Source organism: Indicator indicator, chromosome 2 (genome assembly GCF_027791375.1).
Source record: "Indicator indicator isolate 239-I01 chromosome 2, UM_Iind_1.1, whole genome shotgun sequence".
In the NCBI taxonomy this organism is placed as follows: Eukaryota; Metazoa; Chordata; class Aves; order Piciformes; family Indicatoridae; genus Indicator; species Indicator indicator.
The window spans coordinates 60,375,653-60,393,978 of NC_072011.1; the positions used below are offsets into that span (position 1 = coordinate 60,375,653).

Here is an 18,326-nt window from a genome sequence, read left to right on the forward strand (position 1 = left end):
TTGTTGGATTCTTCAAACTTTTCTGCTTAGATATGCAGGACTCATAATTCTTCCATTCTGAGATCAGGGCTAAGAGAACGAGAGCATCTGATCTCTACATCCCTTTTATATTTCTGAGGAAATTTCCTTTGCTCTGTTCTGCACACTTGTGTGCGGAGCTTTCATTTCATTCAAGACCCAGATTTTGATCTCACATGCATTTGAAGCACTTGTGCTGTTCATATTTATTAACAGGCACAAGTAGTCTGGCAGAAAGAACTCCTGGTCTGTCCTTCAGTGTAATTTTCAAATGAAGCACATGACTCTGAGATTCTCCTTTCTTCCTTCCCTTTCCAAAAGGGAGAGCCTTTTGGAAGCAAGGATCACTCTAGAGCAGCACTGAATGCTGCAAACCCCCCTGACAGTAGCTGCAATTGCATGTGATCTACAGGGCCCTTTAGTGCCTTAAGTCCAACATCTTACTCCTGAGAGCAGATGGAGCCACAGATGATGGACTCAAGTTAATCTGTAGACCTGACCCCGTATTTTCTCTTTCCTGGTTGAGTGTTCAAATTACCAGTGCTGTGTTTTTGGACAGGAGGAAAGTGGTAATTTTCCTCTACCTTATCTTTATGAACTGTGGTTTTATAGTTTAAAAACAGCCCTTGCTTAAATGTTTGTTGTTGTTCTTTGGTTTGTATTGTTTTGTTTTTCTTGTTTTCAACCAGAGGGCCGAAAGTCTTCACAGAAAGAGAGGCCATTGGAATGGGCTACCCAGGGAGGTGGTGGGGTCGACATCCCTGGAGGTGTTTAAGAAGAGACTGGATGAGGCACTAAGTGCCATGGTTTAGTTGATTATTTAGAGTTGACTTGATGATCTTGGAGGTCTCTCCCAACCTGGTTGATTCTGTGCTTCTGTGATTCTGTGAAAGTTAAAGCGGTGTACATCAGGACCAAGTAGCACACTTTGTGCTAGGTGAAACAGGATTTTTTAGGCTTGCAGTCTCATTAAAATTGCATTGCCTAAGTGGGCCTGAGGCTAGAGAAGTAGTTGGTCTCAGGATAAGGATGTTTCTGCATTTGTGCTCTTCTGCTCCTACTGTGCTCTTACCATTCTACCTGGATAGAAATCCTGTTGTTTCCTGGGATTTTTGTCTAGGGGAACTGATTTTCTTTACAAGGTGGCTTCCCCTCGTGACTTTTGCAGGTGAACAACCTGCGTTCAAAGGTGTCTCGCTCTGCAATCAGCACTCTTGGAGTGCTCTTCAAGACCATGAAGCAGCACATGGACCGCGAAGTGGATGAGATTACTCGAGTCTTGCTCCACAAGATGGGAGAGTCCAACAAGTTCATTCAGAAAGCAGCCAGTCGCTCCCTGGAGATCATGGTGGCAAATGTGACTCCTGCACGAGCAGTGGCTGCTCTCATGACCTCTGGAACCCAGTATGTTGGTTTGCTCTTAGTGATGTCCTCCTTCACCTGAAATTGTGTGGGTAGAAGGAAGTGATAGAAGTGTGGTGGGTTGAAATTACCCCCCAAAATCAAATCGCCAGACTAGCTCAGATGGAAAGCAGATGAAGCTATATTTACAAGAAGACTACAATCTAGAAATCTGAAATGCAATGGATATGTACAAAATATACAATCTTTACATATATTTACAATTTATAAACAACACAAGAACCCCCCTGGACAAAACCAAACCTGCTCTCTGTTACCTTCCTCCCAACCCAAAGAGAGAGAGACGAGCAGAGAGTAGCTTGTTAGTACTTAGCCACAACAAAGAAACACAGCCAAGGTCAGCAACAGCCAAGCAGAAACACCAGCTGGTATCTGCTAGAGCAAAGAAGCCAAAAAGAGAAAAAAGTTAGTTTATACAACTGATTTTATGTTAATTTATTAGACCAATGGGATTATTTAGACCTTATCATTATTTTCCCTTTCCATCCAATGGTAATTTATTTACATTTTACCACTTTTTTACTCAAGATCTGTAGAAAATTTTCCTAGGCATCAGCCTAAAACTGCCACACAGGAAGCAGAAGGGAAATGATGGGAGGAAAGTTCACTTTCTGTGAACTTGTTGGTTAGATTTTTCTGACCAAACTCTCTTCCTTACTCTGCTGGTGCCCTACTACAGCCTGTTTATTCTCACAGTTTGCCAGCACTGCCTAGACGTAGTGAATGATAGGAAGTGAAAGTCCCTGCAAAGGGTGGTGGTGTGGCTTTGTGGGAAGAGGGACAGTGGCAATTCCAGCAGTGCCTGCCCTTTGATATTTCACAACACTAACCACAAAAGGTCTGGGAAAAGCCATACATCACCATGGTGTCATTAACTTGAGAAATAATAAGGCTAATTGCTGGGACATGGAGCACATTGGAGAGAACCCACTGGGTGTAGGCACAGCCTGCACAGCAGACGCAGCTCCTGGAGAGAGGAGTCTGTTGTGTCTTCAGAGCTCCTCTTTCTATTCAGATTGATGCTGTGTGTTAGCCTTGAGGTGGTGAGTCACTTTACAGGCATCCTCACGGGTTGCCTCCCATGGGAAAACTGAAGCAAATGCTGCCTTAAAACACTAATGCTGTGTTTGACAGCTTCAAATAAGCACCCTCTAGAGAGGACAACCAGGCTAAAATGACTGCTCCTGTTTGCTTGGCTTTTGATAAGGGTAAAATATTCAAACAGACCCAAACAGAACCAAAGAACAAACTGTCTGTATTGTTGGGTATTCTGCAGCTTCATGCTCTGCAGGGTTTTCCCCCCCAAAATCTTCTACAGGCTAAAACTGCAATGAGAACACATGGCTCCTTCCCCCAGCAATAACAGGGAGCATGCCTCCTTCCCCCAGCAATGACAGGGAGCGTGCTATGACCAAGGCTTGGGCTTCTGGCCCTCCTCTTCCCTCTACCCTGGGGTTTGTTCTCTTGTTTCCAGGCACCGCAATGTCCTGGTGCGGAGGTTTGCAGCTGAACATCTGCTGCCTGCCATGGAGCGAATTGGAGCTGGGAAGCTCCTGTCTGGAAGCTGTGAAAGTATTAACCTGCTGGTGCACACTCTGGTGAAGCTTGCTCAGGACAATCATCAGGACACAAGGTGATGGACAATCTTAGTTTCATCTCCTTAAAGAATCATAGAATTGTTTTGGTTGGAAAAGACCTCTGAGATCATTGAGTCCAGCCATCAACCTACCACCACCATATCCATTAAACTATGTCCCAAAGTGCCATGTGTACATGGATTTTGAACACCTCCAGGGATGGTGACTCCACCACCTCCCTGGGCACCCTTTTCCAACATGAAAGCACATTTGATGCCTGGCTGTAAATGACCAAACCACAAAAGAGTGGAAGATGAAGTAAATACTAAGAAAGTCACTTCACAGCATGGATAATGTTCTCTGGGAAAATGACAGTACTGGGTAACATGAAGCTGTGTTCAGCAAGAAGGGCCATTGCTAAATTCCTGTGATTTGAATGATACTTTATTCAGATCAGCTGCGCTCAGATTAGTCAGACAGATTTATCTGGTCTTATGTGCACAGTGCCAAGTTGAAGAGCTTGCCACTGTTCATCACTGAAGGATCCCAAGCTTTTTTTTTCTGACAAGGTTAGGACTGTCCTAGAAACATTCCAGCTGTCTTTAACCCATGTATTTGGTCTATCTAAAACTATTCTGTAGATTTAATTGCCTGTGATAGTCACTGAATTTTATTCCCAGTTGTTGTATAATGCTGAACAACCTCCAAATTTCCTCTTGAAGACAGCTGTAGTTCCATAGGTGCAAGAGCAAACAAAAAAGCCAAAGCCCCTTTTGTTAATTTAAATTCCCTATAATAAATGGCAAGAACACATGAGCAGCTAAGCTGCCTGCACACATCCATGGCAGTATAGAATAATAAATAGTAAGCATGAGATGATTTGTCCTAGCTCCTACGCCAGTGAAAGGAAATGATTGTGCAATGGCAGCAAGACACTTCAAATAAGCCATGACAGCAAAGCAGGGGATGTGCTTTTCTTGTCCCCTAGCATCCTTTGAGCTTGCAGAAACATATAAAATCATAGAATTGGAAGGGTTGGAAGGAACCTCAAGGATCATCCAGTTCCAACCCCCCTGCCATGGGCAGGGACACCTCACACTACATCAGGTTGCTTAGAGCCACATCCAGCCTGGCCTTAAAAACCTCCAGGGATGAGGCTTCTATCACCTCCCTGGGCAACCTGTTTCAGCGTCTCAACATCCTCATATTGAAGAACTTCTTCCTAACATCCAATCTGAATCTACTCATGTTTATTTTTATTCCATTCCCCCTAGTCCTATCAGTACCTGACACTCTAAAATGTCCCTCACCAGCTTTCTTGTAGGCCCTCTTAAGATTTTCACAGTCCCAGAGTGAAATTCAATTTTCCTATTGTTGCCCTGTGTTATCATAGAATGGTCCAGGCTGGAAGGGACCTCCAAAGGTCATCCAGTCTGACCCCCTCGCAGTCAGCAGGGACAAGCAGCATTGTGCAGTGACAGCAAACGAAGGTAAATGTCTCTCTGTGCTGAACTGGTAATACTTTCTTGAGAAGGTATTGCACATGGCCAGTTTCAAATATCAGTTTATTACCACTTTTGCTTTGTTTATTTACAAGGGAGAAGGGACAGCAACAGTCTCAATTTGGTCCTCTCTTTCCTGTGCTAGGTATTATGGACGGAAGATGCTGAGTATCTTGATGACTCATCCAAACTTTACTAGATGCTTGAAATATTCTGTCCCTCCATGTGACTTGAAAGATATTATGGAAAGAATTAAGCAGCAAGTAAGTCCCTGGCAGGAGAAATGTCCCCTTTAGGCTAGAACTGAGATTGCTAGGATGAGATTAAACAATACCTAAACTTTCTTTATCTCGTTCTTCCACTGAATTCTTTTGCTCCTGGGAATGAACTGTTGCTCCTCAACCTGCTTATCTGCAGAGAGTGCAGGGGCTGGTATTGTTAGAAATAAAGTGGGTGTATTTTGAATGTCAGCCACAAACAGGAAAGGGAAGCAGAAGAAAATGGTTTTACCTTCAAGCATTATAAAAACCAACACTACCCACCCACCCCCAATAAACCAAGGAAGTGAGAATAGTGCTTCTGAAGGCAGCAGAGTCTTTGCAACAGCCAAAGGCAGCAGTAGTGCCAAGAATACTTCCAAACATACAAAAACTGCACAAGGCAATCCCAATTAGTCCATATATTATCTGTGTTCTGTGAACACTGCCCTGCTGTCATGCACTATGGAGCCAGAAGAAGCCTCATGAATTCAGCACTCAGTGGAAAATCATTCCTTTTGTTTTGTTTTGTTTCTGGTCTTGTGCCTTTGTGCAAGAATAGGGAGGGTGAATGTGAAGCAAAATAACTCCCAACACCAATGGGCCAACCTCTAGAAAGGTCCAAAAGTTCCCTGCTATTCCTTTTATGAAGACCTATTCCCTACCAGTTTGCATTATTCCTGTTTCTCCTCAAGACTAATGAATTCAGGATGTTATACTGCTTCCCTCAGTGGTAGCACCTAGAATCTCTCTTGGGTTGTGAAGACAGTGGACAGCACTGAATCTCTGACCTGTCTCACTCTCTAAGTTACAAAATGTTTTCCTCAGCCTTCCTTGGTAGCAGTGATCCTGGCTATAACTTGTGCTTTCAACAAGCAGTTTCTTGTCTTCTATAGATTCATGGTTGGGTTTGAGTTTTGGGTTTTGCCCTTTTTTGTTGTCGTGGGTTTTTTTTTTTTCAATATATCTTTGTAGGGGGTAGAAGAAAAGAAATGTGAACTTCCACCTATCAAAGAAGACAAAAAGCCTACTAACAGCAACTTGAGGATACTCAAGGACAACTCACCTTCTGATAGAGGGTAATGAGCTTGTTTGTCATCTCTGACAAAGCACATGACAACCTTTGCATGTCTTGTCCTCTGTATAATCTTTCTGGTGGTGATGAGCTGTGCCGGGTATTGTTTCCTTGCTCTACAAATCTTCTATGGTAAAAAAAAAAGTACTTCTGCGTTAGGTTGAACACAAATTCTGTGGAGGGTTTGCCACAAAAATTGAGAGAGGAAAGGATAGCTACAGGTTGCAGCTGAGAAGATTCAGTGCAGTGGCAAGGACAATGTTGGGGAGGCTGTGAGAGGGTTGTGACACAAGTGATTGCAATCAGGGTATTGTTTTCTGAGCGAAGCCTTTTTGAGATGTGTGGTTTGATAAGAAGTCCAGGTTGAGAAGGAAGATGCCATTCCCCAAACCAGCACTTTCCATACATGTGTTTTGGCCTGGCTGAGTCATGGCTTTCTGACCCTCAGACAGTACCAGCAAGACATTCTGGAGCCATTTTGGTCAACAGATGTCTCAACATGGACTTTTTATGCAGGGTCATAGGATGTTAAGGGTTGGAAGGGACCTCCAGAGATCATTAAGTCCAACCCCCCTGCCAGAGCAGGACCATAGAATCTAGCACAGGTCACACAGGAACGTGTCCAGATGGGTCTTGAAAGTCTCCAGAGAAGGAGACTCCACAACCTCTCTGGGCAGCCTGTTCCAGTGCTCTGTGACCCTCACAGTGAAGAAGTTCCTCCTCATGTTGAGGTGGAACCTCCTGTGCTGTAGTTTCTATCCATTGCCCCTTGTCCTATCCCAGGGTGCAACTGAGCAGAGCCTGTCCCCTCCCTCTTGACACCCAGCCCTCAGATATTTATAAATATTTATTAAATCCCCTCTCAGTCTTCTCTTCTCCAGACTAAAAAGCCCCAGGGCTCTTAGCCTCTCCTCATAGGGCACATGCTCCAGTCCCTTAATTATCCTAGTAGCTCTCTATTGGACTCTTGTAGTAATTCATGTTGTGCACTACCACTGCTGGTTGGTTAATGGCACGTTTTTTACCCCTGTGCTGGAATCAGCATTCAAGGTAGGAATTTGGTCCTTGCTGCTTACCCATGCCAACAGGAGAGCTACTTGTACCTGCTCTCCTCTGATACAAGTGGATTTATTTAGCTCTGTTGCACTCAGTGGTGGCAGGAAGGTAACCACACACCTCACTAGCATAGTGAGGATTTCTCCATGCTCATGAAGAGAGAGATTGATCCAAAAGAATTGTTTACCATTGGATCTGTTAAACTATGGATCCAGTCCCTAGAGAAGCAATAATGTGAATGTAATGGTGAGATGTATAGCTTTTGGTTTTATCTTTGTCACTGCTCCTCTGGATCCTTTCAGATATGTCCCTTAATCCCTCTCAGGATGCATCTGAGCTGTTTATCCAGATTCCCATAGCTGTTGTAGAGACACTTCTCCAGTGTAAGTCATTTCCTTCTCATTTCTCCCACAAGATGAAGCATTTAAATGTTGAAGTAGTGCCCATTTCTCCCCACAAAGGAATGCTAGATGAGTAGCTGGGAAGACAACTGAAGGTAACTGAGATGAACCTCATCCTTGGCACCCTGGTTTTCCTGAGTAAGCACCAGAGATAACGTTACTTGCAGGTTGTCTCTTGTAATGATTGTCACGAGATCCAAGTTGCTTTGCAGATGGGGATCTAGCTGAAATCACATCATTAGGAAGTTCTCTTGAGATGCTTTCTTCACAACTAAGTGAAGATGTTACCACTAAAAGGTCTTGCCTTGTTTTTATTTCCCAGTTTGTGGTTTGGCTCTCAAGTCCGTGTTGCACCCTGTAAGAGAATCCCTTCCACATTACCTCAGGCTGTGGAAGAAACTCATAAGCTTGAAGAGCTTTACAAGCTCCTGGCAGAGAAAGAGTTTCAGGCACGCATCCATGCAGTGATGCTCCTCCTAGATCACTGCAGAAACATTCCTGAGCCCATCTGCAATAACATTGTCCAAGTAAGTAGGGCATCTATTGCCCTTTTCCCACTAGCTCTCTCCCTGAGCCTGTTCCAGAGAAGTTAATTTGTTGTGCCTGGGTACTACATACCAGTTGTTTGGGATGGGATGGGATGGGATGGTCCCTTCTCACTCCTAATGATTTAGTTCAGCTCCAGGCTTCATGGTGAGTGATTTCCATCCAGATGTGTTACTCTGGCAAGCCTGGTGGTGCTGGTCAGGAGATGCTGGCAGAATTTACTGTTGCTTATCTTCTGCTGTCTCCTCCTACCAGTTAGGTTGAAATAGAGGATTCCAGCCACTGAAAGCTTGGCAGTTATTTTCTAGAAGAAAAACGGGTTGGGACAGAGGAGGGAAGTATCAGGCTGTGTTGATTTAAAAAACAAAACAAAACAAAACTTTTTTTTAAGGGATGCCTCTGTGAACTGTATCCTGTCTTCTGCAAATACAACTCTGCCTATTCACTTCTATTCTCAGCCCTTTCATGTTTGGGAAGGACTGTTCTCACCCTTCCTGGAGGCCCTTTTTTTCTCTTTGGAAAGAGGATGAAAATGGCTAGAGAAAGATCTTCTTTTCCTTCTTCTCCCAGAAGCTGCTTTTTTACCCTTTTCTAGAAAATGGTGCATGATAATGTGGCTGTCAAGGGACTGAACCTACTCTGATGAGAACTGCACAGCACATTAAATGTCAGAAATTTACCTGTTAGCTAGACAAATGATCTGAGTCTTGAAGAGTTCATCAGAGCCCTGCATTTCTCCAGGTGCAGATTCTGAGACAAATAACCCAAAACTTGGATCTCATCCACCCACAGTTTTGGCAAAATCAAAACTACACTTAGGACTTGACACAATTTTATGGAAAAATGGACATTGTGAATATTTGTTTGTTTCATACATCTATACCACAAATACTAGTTTGCATTGTTAAAAATGGGGTTAATTCTAGGGATTTATAGGTAAACACCATATCACTATTCTGTTTGCACCCAAACCTCTTAATAAAATGTTACAAAGCATTTTTGCAGCCATGAGAGTGAGTAGCCCACAAGAAAACAGGGAAATCGTGCTGCCAAGTAGTGACAGGAAGGACTACTTTCATCTCTTAAATTGCTGAGTGCTTGTTTCTACATCCCATCTGGAAACAAAGACATTTTAATCCAGCTTTCATGTTGTTTGTTTTCTTTGCAGGTTTTTGATGCCTTTGTCCCAAGACTTCAGGACTGGAACAAGAAAGTGAAACAGAAGGCACTGGAGGTGTTGGCTTTGATGATACCACTGCTCAGAGATGCCTTACAGCCAGTGCTGTTCCTTGTGGTATCAGCAGTCACTGACAACCTGAACTCAAAGCACGCAGGGATTTATGCTGCAGCTATGAAAGGGCTGGAAGAATCCATTGCTCACTTAGGTAAGGCTAACTTCAGCTGACTTTCCTCAGTTGAGCCTTCTACATCTCAGAGTCAAGTGAACACTAAGTCTGTTGATAGCTCTTGCCATCTGTGGCAATATCCAGCTGCTGCAAGCTGTTGATGATCTAGTGTAAGGTGTCCCTACCCATGTCAGGGGAGTTGGAACTAGGTGGTACTTGAGGTCCCTTCCAACCCTAACAATTCTATAATTCTATGACACCCTGCCTGCAATCTTTCTGTCCCAGTCTGTTGTATCATGTTGTGATGTGCAGCTGAATGAATGCTGCTTAACACCTGGATCATATGTCTGATTATTAATTCAGTAGAGGACATTCTAGGGATTGTTTTAAGTTTCTGCCAGAAGAGCATGAGGGAAGTGACTCATATCTGTCATGGCTGTTTTTTCCCCTTTCCTGCTGGGAGACTGCATGCATTTGGTTTTTATGGAATTGGATTTCTAAACTGTGCATTCTGCTAAGTTTACATCCACTAAAAGAAGATGAAAAGAATGCATGCTGGAACAGGTGGTGGAGGCTCTTGGTTCCCACTGGGCTTTGTTCCCTGCTCTGGTAGTGGCAGCTCTCCTGAGCAGATACTGTCTGGCCCTTGCTGACCCCAATGTGAAAAGCTTTGAACTCAGTTACTCATTTTGCAGTTCTAGGTTGTAGGAAAATATCCATGTAAATCCCAAATGATAATGTCCTTTGGAATTCCCAGATTGAGACCTCGAATTTAATGATAGAGATCATAGTGGAGACCAGATGAAGGATGAAATGTTTGTTCCATAGTCAGCCTGGAGGTCTCCATGCATGTGGGGGTAGAAGTGCCTTGACTCCCTTCTTGACATGAGCCAGCAATGTGTACTGGTAGCCTAAAAAGCCTCAAGGATCTAGTGGGAAGGTGTTGATCTTGCCTAGTTTTCTTTTTGTACACAGTTCCAACAGGAAAGAAGAGTCAGGCTGCTCTGTGTGGCTTGCTGAAGATGTTCACATCTGCTGAAACCTTGGTGAAGTGTTTATAGTTTGGTGAGATGAATCCATGCTTGGCTTTCCCTTTTGATCTGCTGGTGTAGATTCAGAAGCATGCTGGCAGTACTTGTGCTACTACTGTCTTTGCTGCAGCTGTGACCAGAAGTTTCTGGTCCCTGAGGCTCTTCATCTGCTGTTTACTCCACCTCTGACTTCTGTTGAAACGTGAGATGAGAGCATGTACTTATGGATGCAGGGAGCTGGGGTGCTATGGTGGATGCCAGGTTTGCAGATCACATGTGTTGTTTATGCTGTGTGTCAGAAGGCCTGAATTCCTGCTGACTGGGAGGCTTGGCTGATCTGTCTGAAGGCTGTGTGGCCATTCAGAGAGACCTGGGCAGAGAGGAACCTAATGAGGTTCAACAAGGATAAGCAGAGTCCTGTGTCTGGGAAGGAATAATAAACTGCACCAGTACAGGCTAGGAGGTGATCTGCTAGAGAGCAGCCCTGTGGAGAAGGACCTGGGAGTCCTGGTGGATAACAAATTATCCATGGGTCAGCAATGTGCCCTGGTGGCCAAGAGGGCCAATGGGATCCTGGGGTTCATTAAGAGGAGTGAGTCCAGCAGATCCAGGGAGGTTCTCCTCCCCATCTACTCTGCCCTAGTGAGACTTTACCTGGAATATTGCATCCAGTTTTGGGCTCCCAAGTTCAAGAGGGACAGGAATCTACTTGAGAGAGTCCAATGGAGAGCTACCAGGATGATTCAAGGACTGGAGCACTGCCCTGTGAGGAGAGGCTGAGAGCCCTGGGGCTGGTTAGTCTGGAGAAGAGAAGACTGAGAGGGGATTTAATAAATATTTATAAATATCTGAGGGCTGGGGGTCAAGAGGGAGGGGACAGGCTCTGCTCAGTTGCACCCTGTGATAGGACAAGGGGCAATGGATAGAAACTACAGCACAGGAGGTTCCACCTCAACATGAGGAGGAACTTCTTCACTGTGAGGGTACAGAGTGCTGGAACAGGCTCCCCAGAAAGGTTGTGGAGTCTCCTCTGAAAACTTTCAAGCCCCATGTGGATGCATTCCTGTATGACCTGTGCTAGATTCTATGGTCCTGCTCTGGCAGAGGGGTTGGACTTGATGATCTCCAGAGGTCCCTTCCAACCCCTAACATCCTGTGATCCTATGAACTGGCGAGCTGTGTAACCAGAAGCTGTAGTGGTGCGGTCCTTCAGTACCAGTTCTCAGTCAGGCTTGAACATGTAGCAGCATTTCCCTGAAGTCCAAAAAGCCTTTGGCTCTGTGCTGCTCGTCTGCTTTGGTACAGAAGAGCTGAACAACAAATCCTAGAGCACAACTTTGCTAGAATTCAGGGACAAAGGGATTTTTTGAGCTTGTTTGGATCCAATTTGACTTCCCAAATTAATCACTTTGCTGTTGGCCTGAAGGGACACTGGCCCATCAGCGCTTTTGCAGAAGAGCTTCCTCAAAGGCTCTACATTATGGGCATTAGCTGGTCCTGTCTATTTTCCACCTTTCTTCTTCTTCTTTTTCATTTTTTTTTTTAAAGAGAATTTATGATTTGCCAAGTTCATTTCTTTAGAACAAACAGGCATAAATCCAGTTGTAAATGATGGCTTGTTCCACACTTTGTTCTGCATGGGGCAAGATTGCTATAGCCAATAACTACATAGCCAAGGTCTGCTGTAAATTCCCCTGCCATGCAGATTTATGTTGGCTGTGAAAATGCAGCACTGGGTGAATATGCCTGAAAAATTCAGTGTTGAAGAAGTGAGTCTTAAAGGGGAAGGACCAACCTTCTTCACATCAGCTGCTTCATGAACTTGGGAATTTGCTGACCTCCTGCCTTTCTGTGCCAAGAACAGGGTTGTGCCTGTGAAGCAAGGAGAAGGGTGTAAGACTTGCACTGCTCTTGGCCTTCTTTTTTTTTTTTTTTTTTTTTTTGTGGTGCCTGGGAGAAGGTTGGGGAAAAGATGCAGAATTCTGCTAACAGAGGATGCAGGAAACAGATCCCTTCATGGTTTTGTATGGAGCTTTCTATCATTTCCTACACCCCAATTCTGAGCAATCATTGTAAATTTTCCATGCTGGCAGATATCAGAACAGGAGCAAGGTAGATCTGTCTCTCATACACTGACTTTAATGAGAGATAGGCTCAGGCAAACAAGGCACTATATATATATGTGTGTGTGTGTATAATTAATTATTATTTTATTTTGTTTCTGCTCTTTTTAATGAACACTTGCAAAAATTCAGGCAGGCAACTGAATCCCAAATATCTCAAAATTCAACACTTAGGGCTTCAGTGGAGGTAAGAAGGCTGTACTGGAAAAGTCCATGAGCAAAACCTTCCCATATGCCTTAATAAAATTAATTGCCTTTACAATTTAAAATACAGTGACAGAGCTCTAAAGGATCGTGCAGTGCTCCTAGCTTAGAGTAAACAAGCACAGCATCTTGTCCCCTTGCTTTGCTGAGTTTTGTAGCTCAGATTCTGAGTTGTAGGTGGTATTCCTCATCTGCCACTGTAACAGTGTGAGAGCTGAAATCCCCCGTCCCACACCAACAATAACCAGGCTAGCTCAGTCTGGAAGCAAATGAAAGCTGTATCTACAAGCAAATCTACAATCTATGATGAAATGCAATGGATATGTACAAATATACACTATTCACAACATTCACAAATATGCACAATTAACAGAAAAGCACAACCAAGCCCCCTTTGCTTCCCCCAAGGGGCCTCCTCCCCAGCCAGAAGAAAGCCCCCCACACCCTCCTGGCAGAAGGCAGAGAGTCAAGAAGCAGAGAGGCTGTTAGACTTAGCTTGTGAAGGTCAGTCTGTTATCTTCAGCCAGAAAAGAAGAAACAGCAGACAGACAGAAGCCGAGCAAGCCGAGAACTGCCCATCTCCCCAACCTTGTTTTGAGTAGAGATTCTTAAACATTTCTCTCTCTCCAATGGAAGTGTTTAGAATAATCATTATTTTGCTTTCTTGCACCCAATAGTGATTTATTTACATTCTTTCACTTTCTCTGCTCGAACTTTGTGAAGAAAAATTAAAAAGACAGTCTTAAAACAATCACAGCCACCTTTAATGCTCCATGCAAAATTGCAAGTGGGTTAGAAATTTGCTTGGTTACTTGATACAGGAACAAAAACCAGAAGCCCCCTACCCACCCAATTTCTGAGACCAGAATTCTACCTGCAAACAGATTTACTTCTAAATAATGCCTGGATTATTTATTTAGCTTAACTCTAGCATTGACTGGGATGTCCATAGCTGAAGGCCACACACATTCATTGGTTGTGGCCTGGGACCCCAACCCCACTTGAGGGAATCACTGTGTAAATTAGGACAAATCAGCTAATCAAGCCCAGCTACAATGGGACCAAGATGCAGATCTTGCTCTCCTCTGCTATCTGTCCAACTCTGTCCTCTGTCTTGAAGGAAATGCACATCACATGTCCACTGCCTGATGCCAGGGCATGGAGTCAGGCCAACAGCCCAAGTAGCAGCAGAAGTAGCTTCAGGAGGAGCCAGCACTCTGCAGAAGGGGAAGGGAAATTTCCCATGTAGATGTTAAGGTAGCAAAGAGGGAGCACAGTGAAGATGAGAGCATAGAGAAGGAGGTTCTGTGGCTCAGATTGCAAATGCTGGGCTGCCTGTCCTCTGACCAATAGGTTTAGCTAATATGTAATGAAGAGAGCAAAAGCTGAGGTAACAAAAAGTAAGCTGCCTGCTGCCTTGTTTTGTGTAACATCCATTAGAAGCTCCTCTATCTTTAGGTTTTTCAAGGCAGCTGAAAGAATGGTTGGGTAAATTTTTCATTGACTTGAGCTTTACTCTTTCAAACTGCATAGGGCATTTGAAACTCTTCAATTGAAAGGTGGATAGGTGCTTATTCCTAAAAACCAAGGAAACAAACAGTTCCCTTCCCTTCACCAAACCCCAAGTGTTTTCCTGAAAGCCTTCCATTTTGTGCTCCTTCAAGACCTCCAGATCTTGGGAGTTGTGGCAGTTTTAGGCTGTGCCTAGGAAAATTTTCCACATATCTTGAGTAAACGTGGTAGGATGTAAATAAATTACCATTGGATGTAAAAGGGAAAATAATGATAAGGTCTAAATAATCCCATTGGTCTGATATCTAACAAAAAGTCAGTTGTATAAATTAACTTCTTTTCTCTTTTTGGCTTTGTTGCTCTAGCAGATACTATCTGGTGCTTTTGTTTAGCTGTTGCTGACCTTGGCTGTATTTCTTTGTTGTGACTAAGTACTAACAAGCTACTCTCTGCTCTTCTCTCTTTCTTTGGGTTAGTGGGGGAAGGGAGCAGGGAGGGGGAAGCTGTTGGTAACCCCCTGGTTTTGTCTATGTTGTTTCTAAATTGTAAATATGTGTAAATGCTGTATATTTTGTACATATTTACTGCATTCCATTTTCTAGATTGTAGTTGTGCTCGTAAATACAGCCTCATTTGCTTCCTCTGAGCTAGTCTGGCAATTTTATTTTGGAGGGTAATTTCAACCCACCACAGGAGTGTTTCTTTTAAAGCAGCAGCTGCAAAGTAACTCTGAGGAGGCACAGCGAGTGTAAAACACTGTCTGCCAACACTGCCAAGAGTGTGAGGCCAAAAGTGAAGAGTCTGTTTGAAAAGGTAGATGAGAAGACTGTAATTACAAGGCAGAAGTTTAATTAGCATAGCAGGATCAGTTCTTTATTACATACTTGCAAGAAGATCATCAGGGAATTCCTTTTTATATTTCATGCAAACGTGAGCACTTCCCAGCACAGTGCCACTGAAAGCCACTTGGGGATTTGGCTCTGTAGTGGTTCACAAAGCAGCAGGTTGCCTGCTTTACTGGTGTCACTCTGGTGACACTGTGAGATATCACAGCTTGTCCCATGTGAATTCTGCCTCCAAGCAAAGCTTTGCTTGGCTGATTGAAGCAGTGAGGCTGGAGGCTTGCAGACCGAGCCAGGCAACAGTCTCTAAAGTAAAACAAGACCCCAAATCAACAACAGGCAGCAGAAGAAAAACGAAAATACATATGACAGTCAGGTGTGGGGAAATGAGTGTGTTGTCCAGCTTCTGCCAAGATCTGATTTCAGAGATGTTACAAGAGCCCCTGAGAGTAAATGGGGTTGGCAATGAGCAGTAATTCTCTCTTGTAAGAGTAACTTGGAATCTTTCCATAGATCCCAACAGATAACTTAAAAGATTTAACAACAGCTTAGCCTTAAAATGTGAGTAGATGTGTGGACTTTTGAGCTTTCTCACCCTTTTCCTTAGAGGAGGCAGGAGGTCACTTCTGCAAAGCTCTTGGACACAAAACCTTTACACTGCTTACATGCGATTTAAGTTTGGAGGGCCTTGGTGAGAAATGTTTAACACAGCTCCTTGTACAGCAGTGAACTTTGGATTTACAAATGTGAAAGGAGAGCTTTTGGGCTTGAATCATAAATTTTCCCAAGTAAGCTGAAAGGAAAGAGAAAGAAAAAGACTCAGAAAATGGCAGGAATTTATTTTACAAAATCCAGTTACCAATGCCCTGCCGCCCATTTTATTTTTTAGTTTCTTTTCTTTTGCCTTTTTTCTTTTTCCCCCTTTCCCCCCTTTTCTTTTCCCTTTTCTCTTTTCCCTTTCCCTTTTTCTTTTTCCCCCTTTCCCCCCTTTTCTTTTCCCTTTTCACTTTTCCTTTTTCTTTTTCCCCCTTTCCCCCCTTTTCTTTTCTCTTTTCCCTTTTCCTTTTTCTTTTTCCCCCTTTCCCCCCTTTTCTTTTCTCTTTTCCCTTTTCCTTTTTCTTTTTCCCCCTTTCCCCCCTTTTCTTTTCTCTTTTCCCTTTTCCTTTTTCTTTTTCCCCCTTTCCCCCCTTTTCTTTTCTCTTTTCCCTTTTCCTTTTTCTTTTTCCCCCTTTCCCCCCTTTTCTTTTCTCTTTTCCCTTTTCCTTTTTCTTTTTCCCCCTTCCCCCCTTTTCTTTTCTCTTTTCCCTTTTCCTTTTTCTTTTCCCTTTTTTTCCCCTTTTCTTTTTTTTTAATTTCTTTTTTCTTTCTCTTCCCTTTTGTGTCCTATAAACTCAGAAGAGTATTAAAGACAAATAAATATTTCTTTTTCAGATAACACCTTGCTGCTGCACTGCCTTGCCCTCCGAGTGCATTACCTCAGTGGCCAAGCTCTGCTTGATGTCACAGAACACCTCTCAGGTATTGCCTGCTTCAGCTAATCTCCACATCTAAGTCAAGAAGGACATAAAATTTCAGACTGTGCCCAAGGGCCTGGCCTTAATTGCAGTGCTGGCTGCTGGGCAGGCGCAGCCTTTGCAGATCCCAGCAGCTCAGTGTAACAGCCCTGGGCAACCTGCAGCCTTCACCACAGTCTCCAATGAGAACAGAGTCCTTGCTTTCTGCTCTCAAATGCAGCAGAGGTGAAAGACATTAGAAGCGAGAGAGATTAGACATTAGGAAGAAGTTCTTTACTGTGAGGGCTGCCCAGAGAGGTTGCCATGTTGCTCAGGGAGGTTGTGGATGCCCCATTCCTGGAAGTGTTCAAGGCCAGGTTGGATGGGGTATTGAGCAACCTGGGCTAGTGGAAGGTGTCCCTGCCCATGGCAGGGGGATTTGAAATAGATGATCTTCAAGGTCCCTTCCAACCCAAACCGTTCTGTGAATCTATGAGGTTGGTGGGACACTGGAATGGGTTGGCCAGAGAAGTTATGAATTCTTCATCCCTGGAAGTTTTGAAGACCAGGCTAGATGAGGCCCTGGTCTAATGAGAGGCATCCCTGCTCATGGCAGGGGGGTTGGACCTAGACGATCGTTAAGCTCCTTTTCAATGGAAGACAGTTTGTGATTCTGTGATTCTATGGTCAGCCACTGTTGCCTGTTTCCAGATCAGGAGGCTCTTTGTGCTCACCAATTAGAAAAGGCTTCCAAGAACCACAAGTCAAGTTTGCATGGCTTGTTAAGAAGCTTGTCTGTCTCCCCTGGCAGGGCTTGTGACATCTCTGTATCCTCGAAAACCCCAAGCAGTCAAGTGCTATGCCCTGCCTGTGCTCTGGTTCTTCCTGGGAAAGAGTGCCCTGCCTGTTCGAGGTGACAAGATCAAGGCTGTGGTCACCAAGCTCGCACAGAGCCTCTACCAAGAGATGGGCTCTAGCCTCAGGGAGTCTGCTGCTAAGCAGCCTCCACATGTGATCAAAAACCTCTGGAAGATTTTGGACCTGGTGAAGAAACACTGAGTGGTGCAGCTGAAGGACACAACAGCATTTACCCTACAGGGCTGATAACTGAATTTAGTAGTAGTGTATTTTCCTATAGGCTTTAAAAAAACAATAGTATCAATAGGAAAAGAAAATGTTTCTTAAATTGAAAAAAAAAAAAGGTAAAAAAGTGTACATGTTGAAAGTTAGGGGAAAAAAATTACAAAAAAATCACTTACAGAATCAACCAGGTTGGAAAAGACCTCAGAGATCAAGTCCAACCTATTACCTAATACCTAACACCTCCTGACAACTAAACCATGGCTCCAAGTGCCACACCCAATCTTTTTTTGAACACCTCCAAGGACAGTGACTCTACCACCTCCCCAGACAGCACATTCCACTGGCCAAATTACAAAAATACAAAAAAATTTTGAAAAATTAAAAAAAAAAAATCTGTCACCCTCACAGTGAAAAAAACTTTTCCTCCTATTTCCATGGAACTTCCTGTGCCTCAACTTCCACCCATTGCCCCTTGTCCTGTCATTGGGCATCACTGAGCAGAGCCTGGCTCCATCCTCTTGGCACTCACCCTTTACATCTTTATCAACATGAATGAAGTCACCTCTCAGTCTCTTCCTCTCCAAGCTGAAGAGCCCCAGCTCCCTCAGTCTCTCCTTGTAAGGAAGTTGTTCCACTCTCCTAATCACTTTTGTAGCCCTGTACTGGACTCTCTCAAGCAGTTCCCTGAGGTCCTTCTTGAACTGAGGGGCCCAGAACTAGACACAGTATTCCAGATGCAGCCTCACCAGGGCAGTGTAGAGGGGGAGGTTTCCTCATATTTATATTTCAGCCATCACCCCCGCTAACAACAGAGACTTTACCCACTTGGCCTGTTGGA

General features: G+C 43.9%; 1 protein-coding gene across 1 annotated transcript in view; it reads left to right on the forward strand.

Annotated features, from left to right (window-relative positions):
- Nucleotides 1-17,464, forward strand: part of TOGARAM2 (TOG array regulator of axonemal microtubules 2) — a 58,221-nt gene extending 40,757 nt beyond the window's left edge. Inside the window, exons 4-11 of the mRNA XM_054397436.1 lie at nt 1,187-1,422; nt 2,915-3,073; nt 4,665-4,782; nt 5,752-5,855; nt 7,631-7,835; nt 9,023-9,239; nt 16,344-16,430; nt 17,217-17,464. Coding sequence (XP_054253411.1) covers nt 1,187-1,422; nt 2,915-3,073; nt 4,665-4,782; nt 5,752-5,855; nt 7,631-7,835; nt 9,023-9,239; nt 16,344-16,430; nt 17,217-17,464 — 1,374 coding nt within the window. The remainder of the gene's footprint in view (nt 1-1,186; nt 1,423-2,914; nt 3,074-4,664; nt 4,783-5,751; nt 5,856-7,630; nt 7,836-9,022; nt 9,240-16,343; nt 16,431-17,216) is intronic.
- The last annotated feature ends 862 nt before the right edge of the window (nt 17,465-18,326 follow it).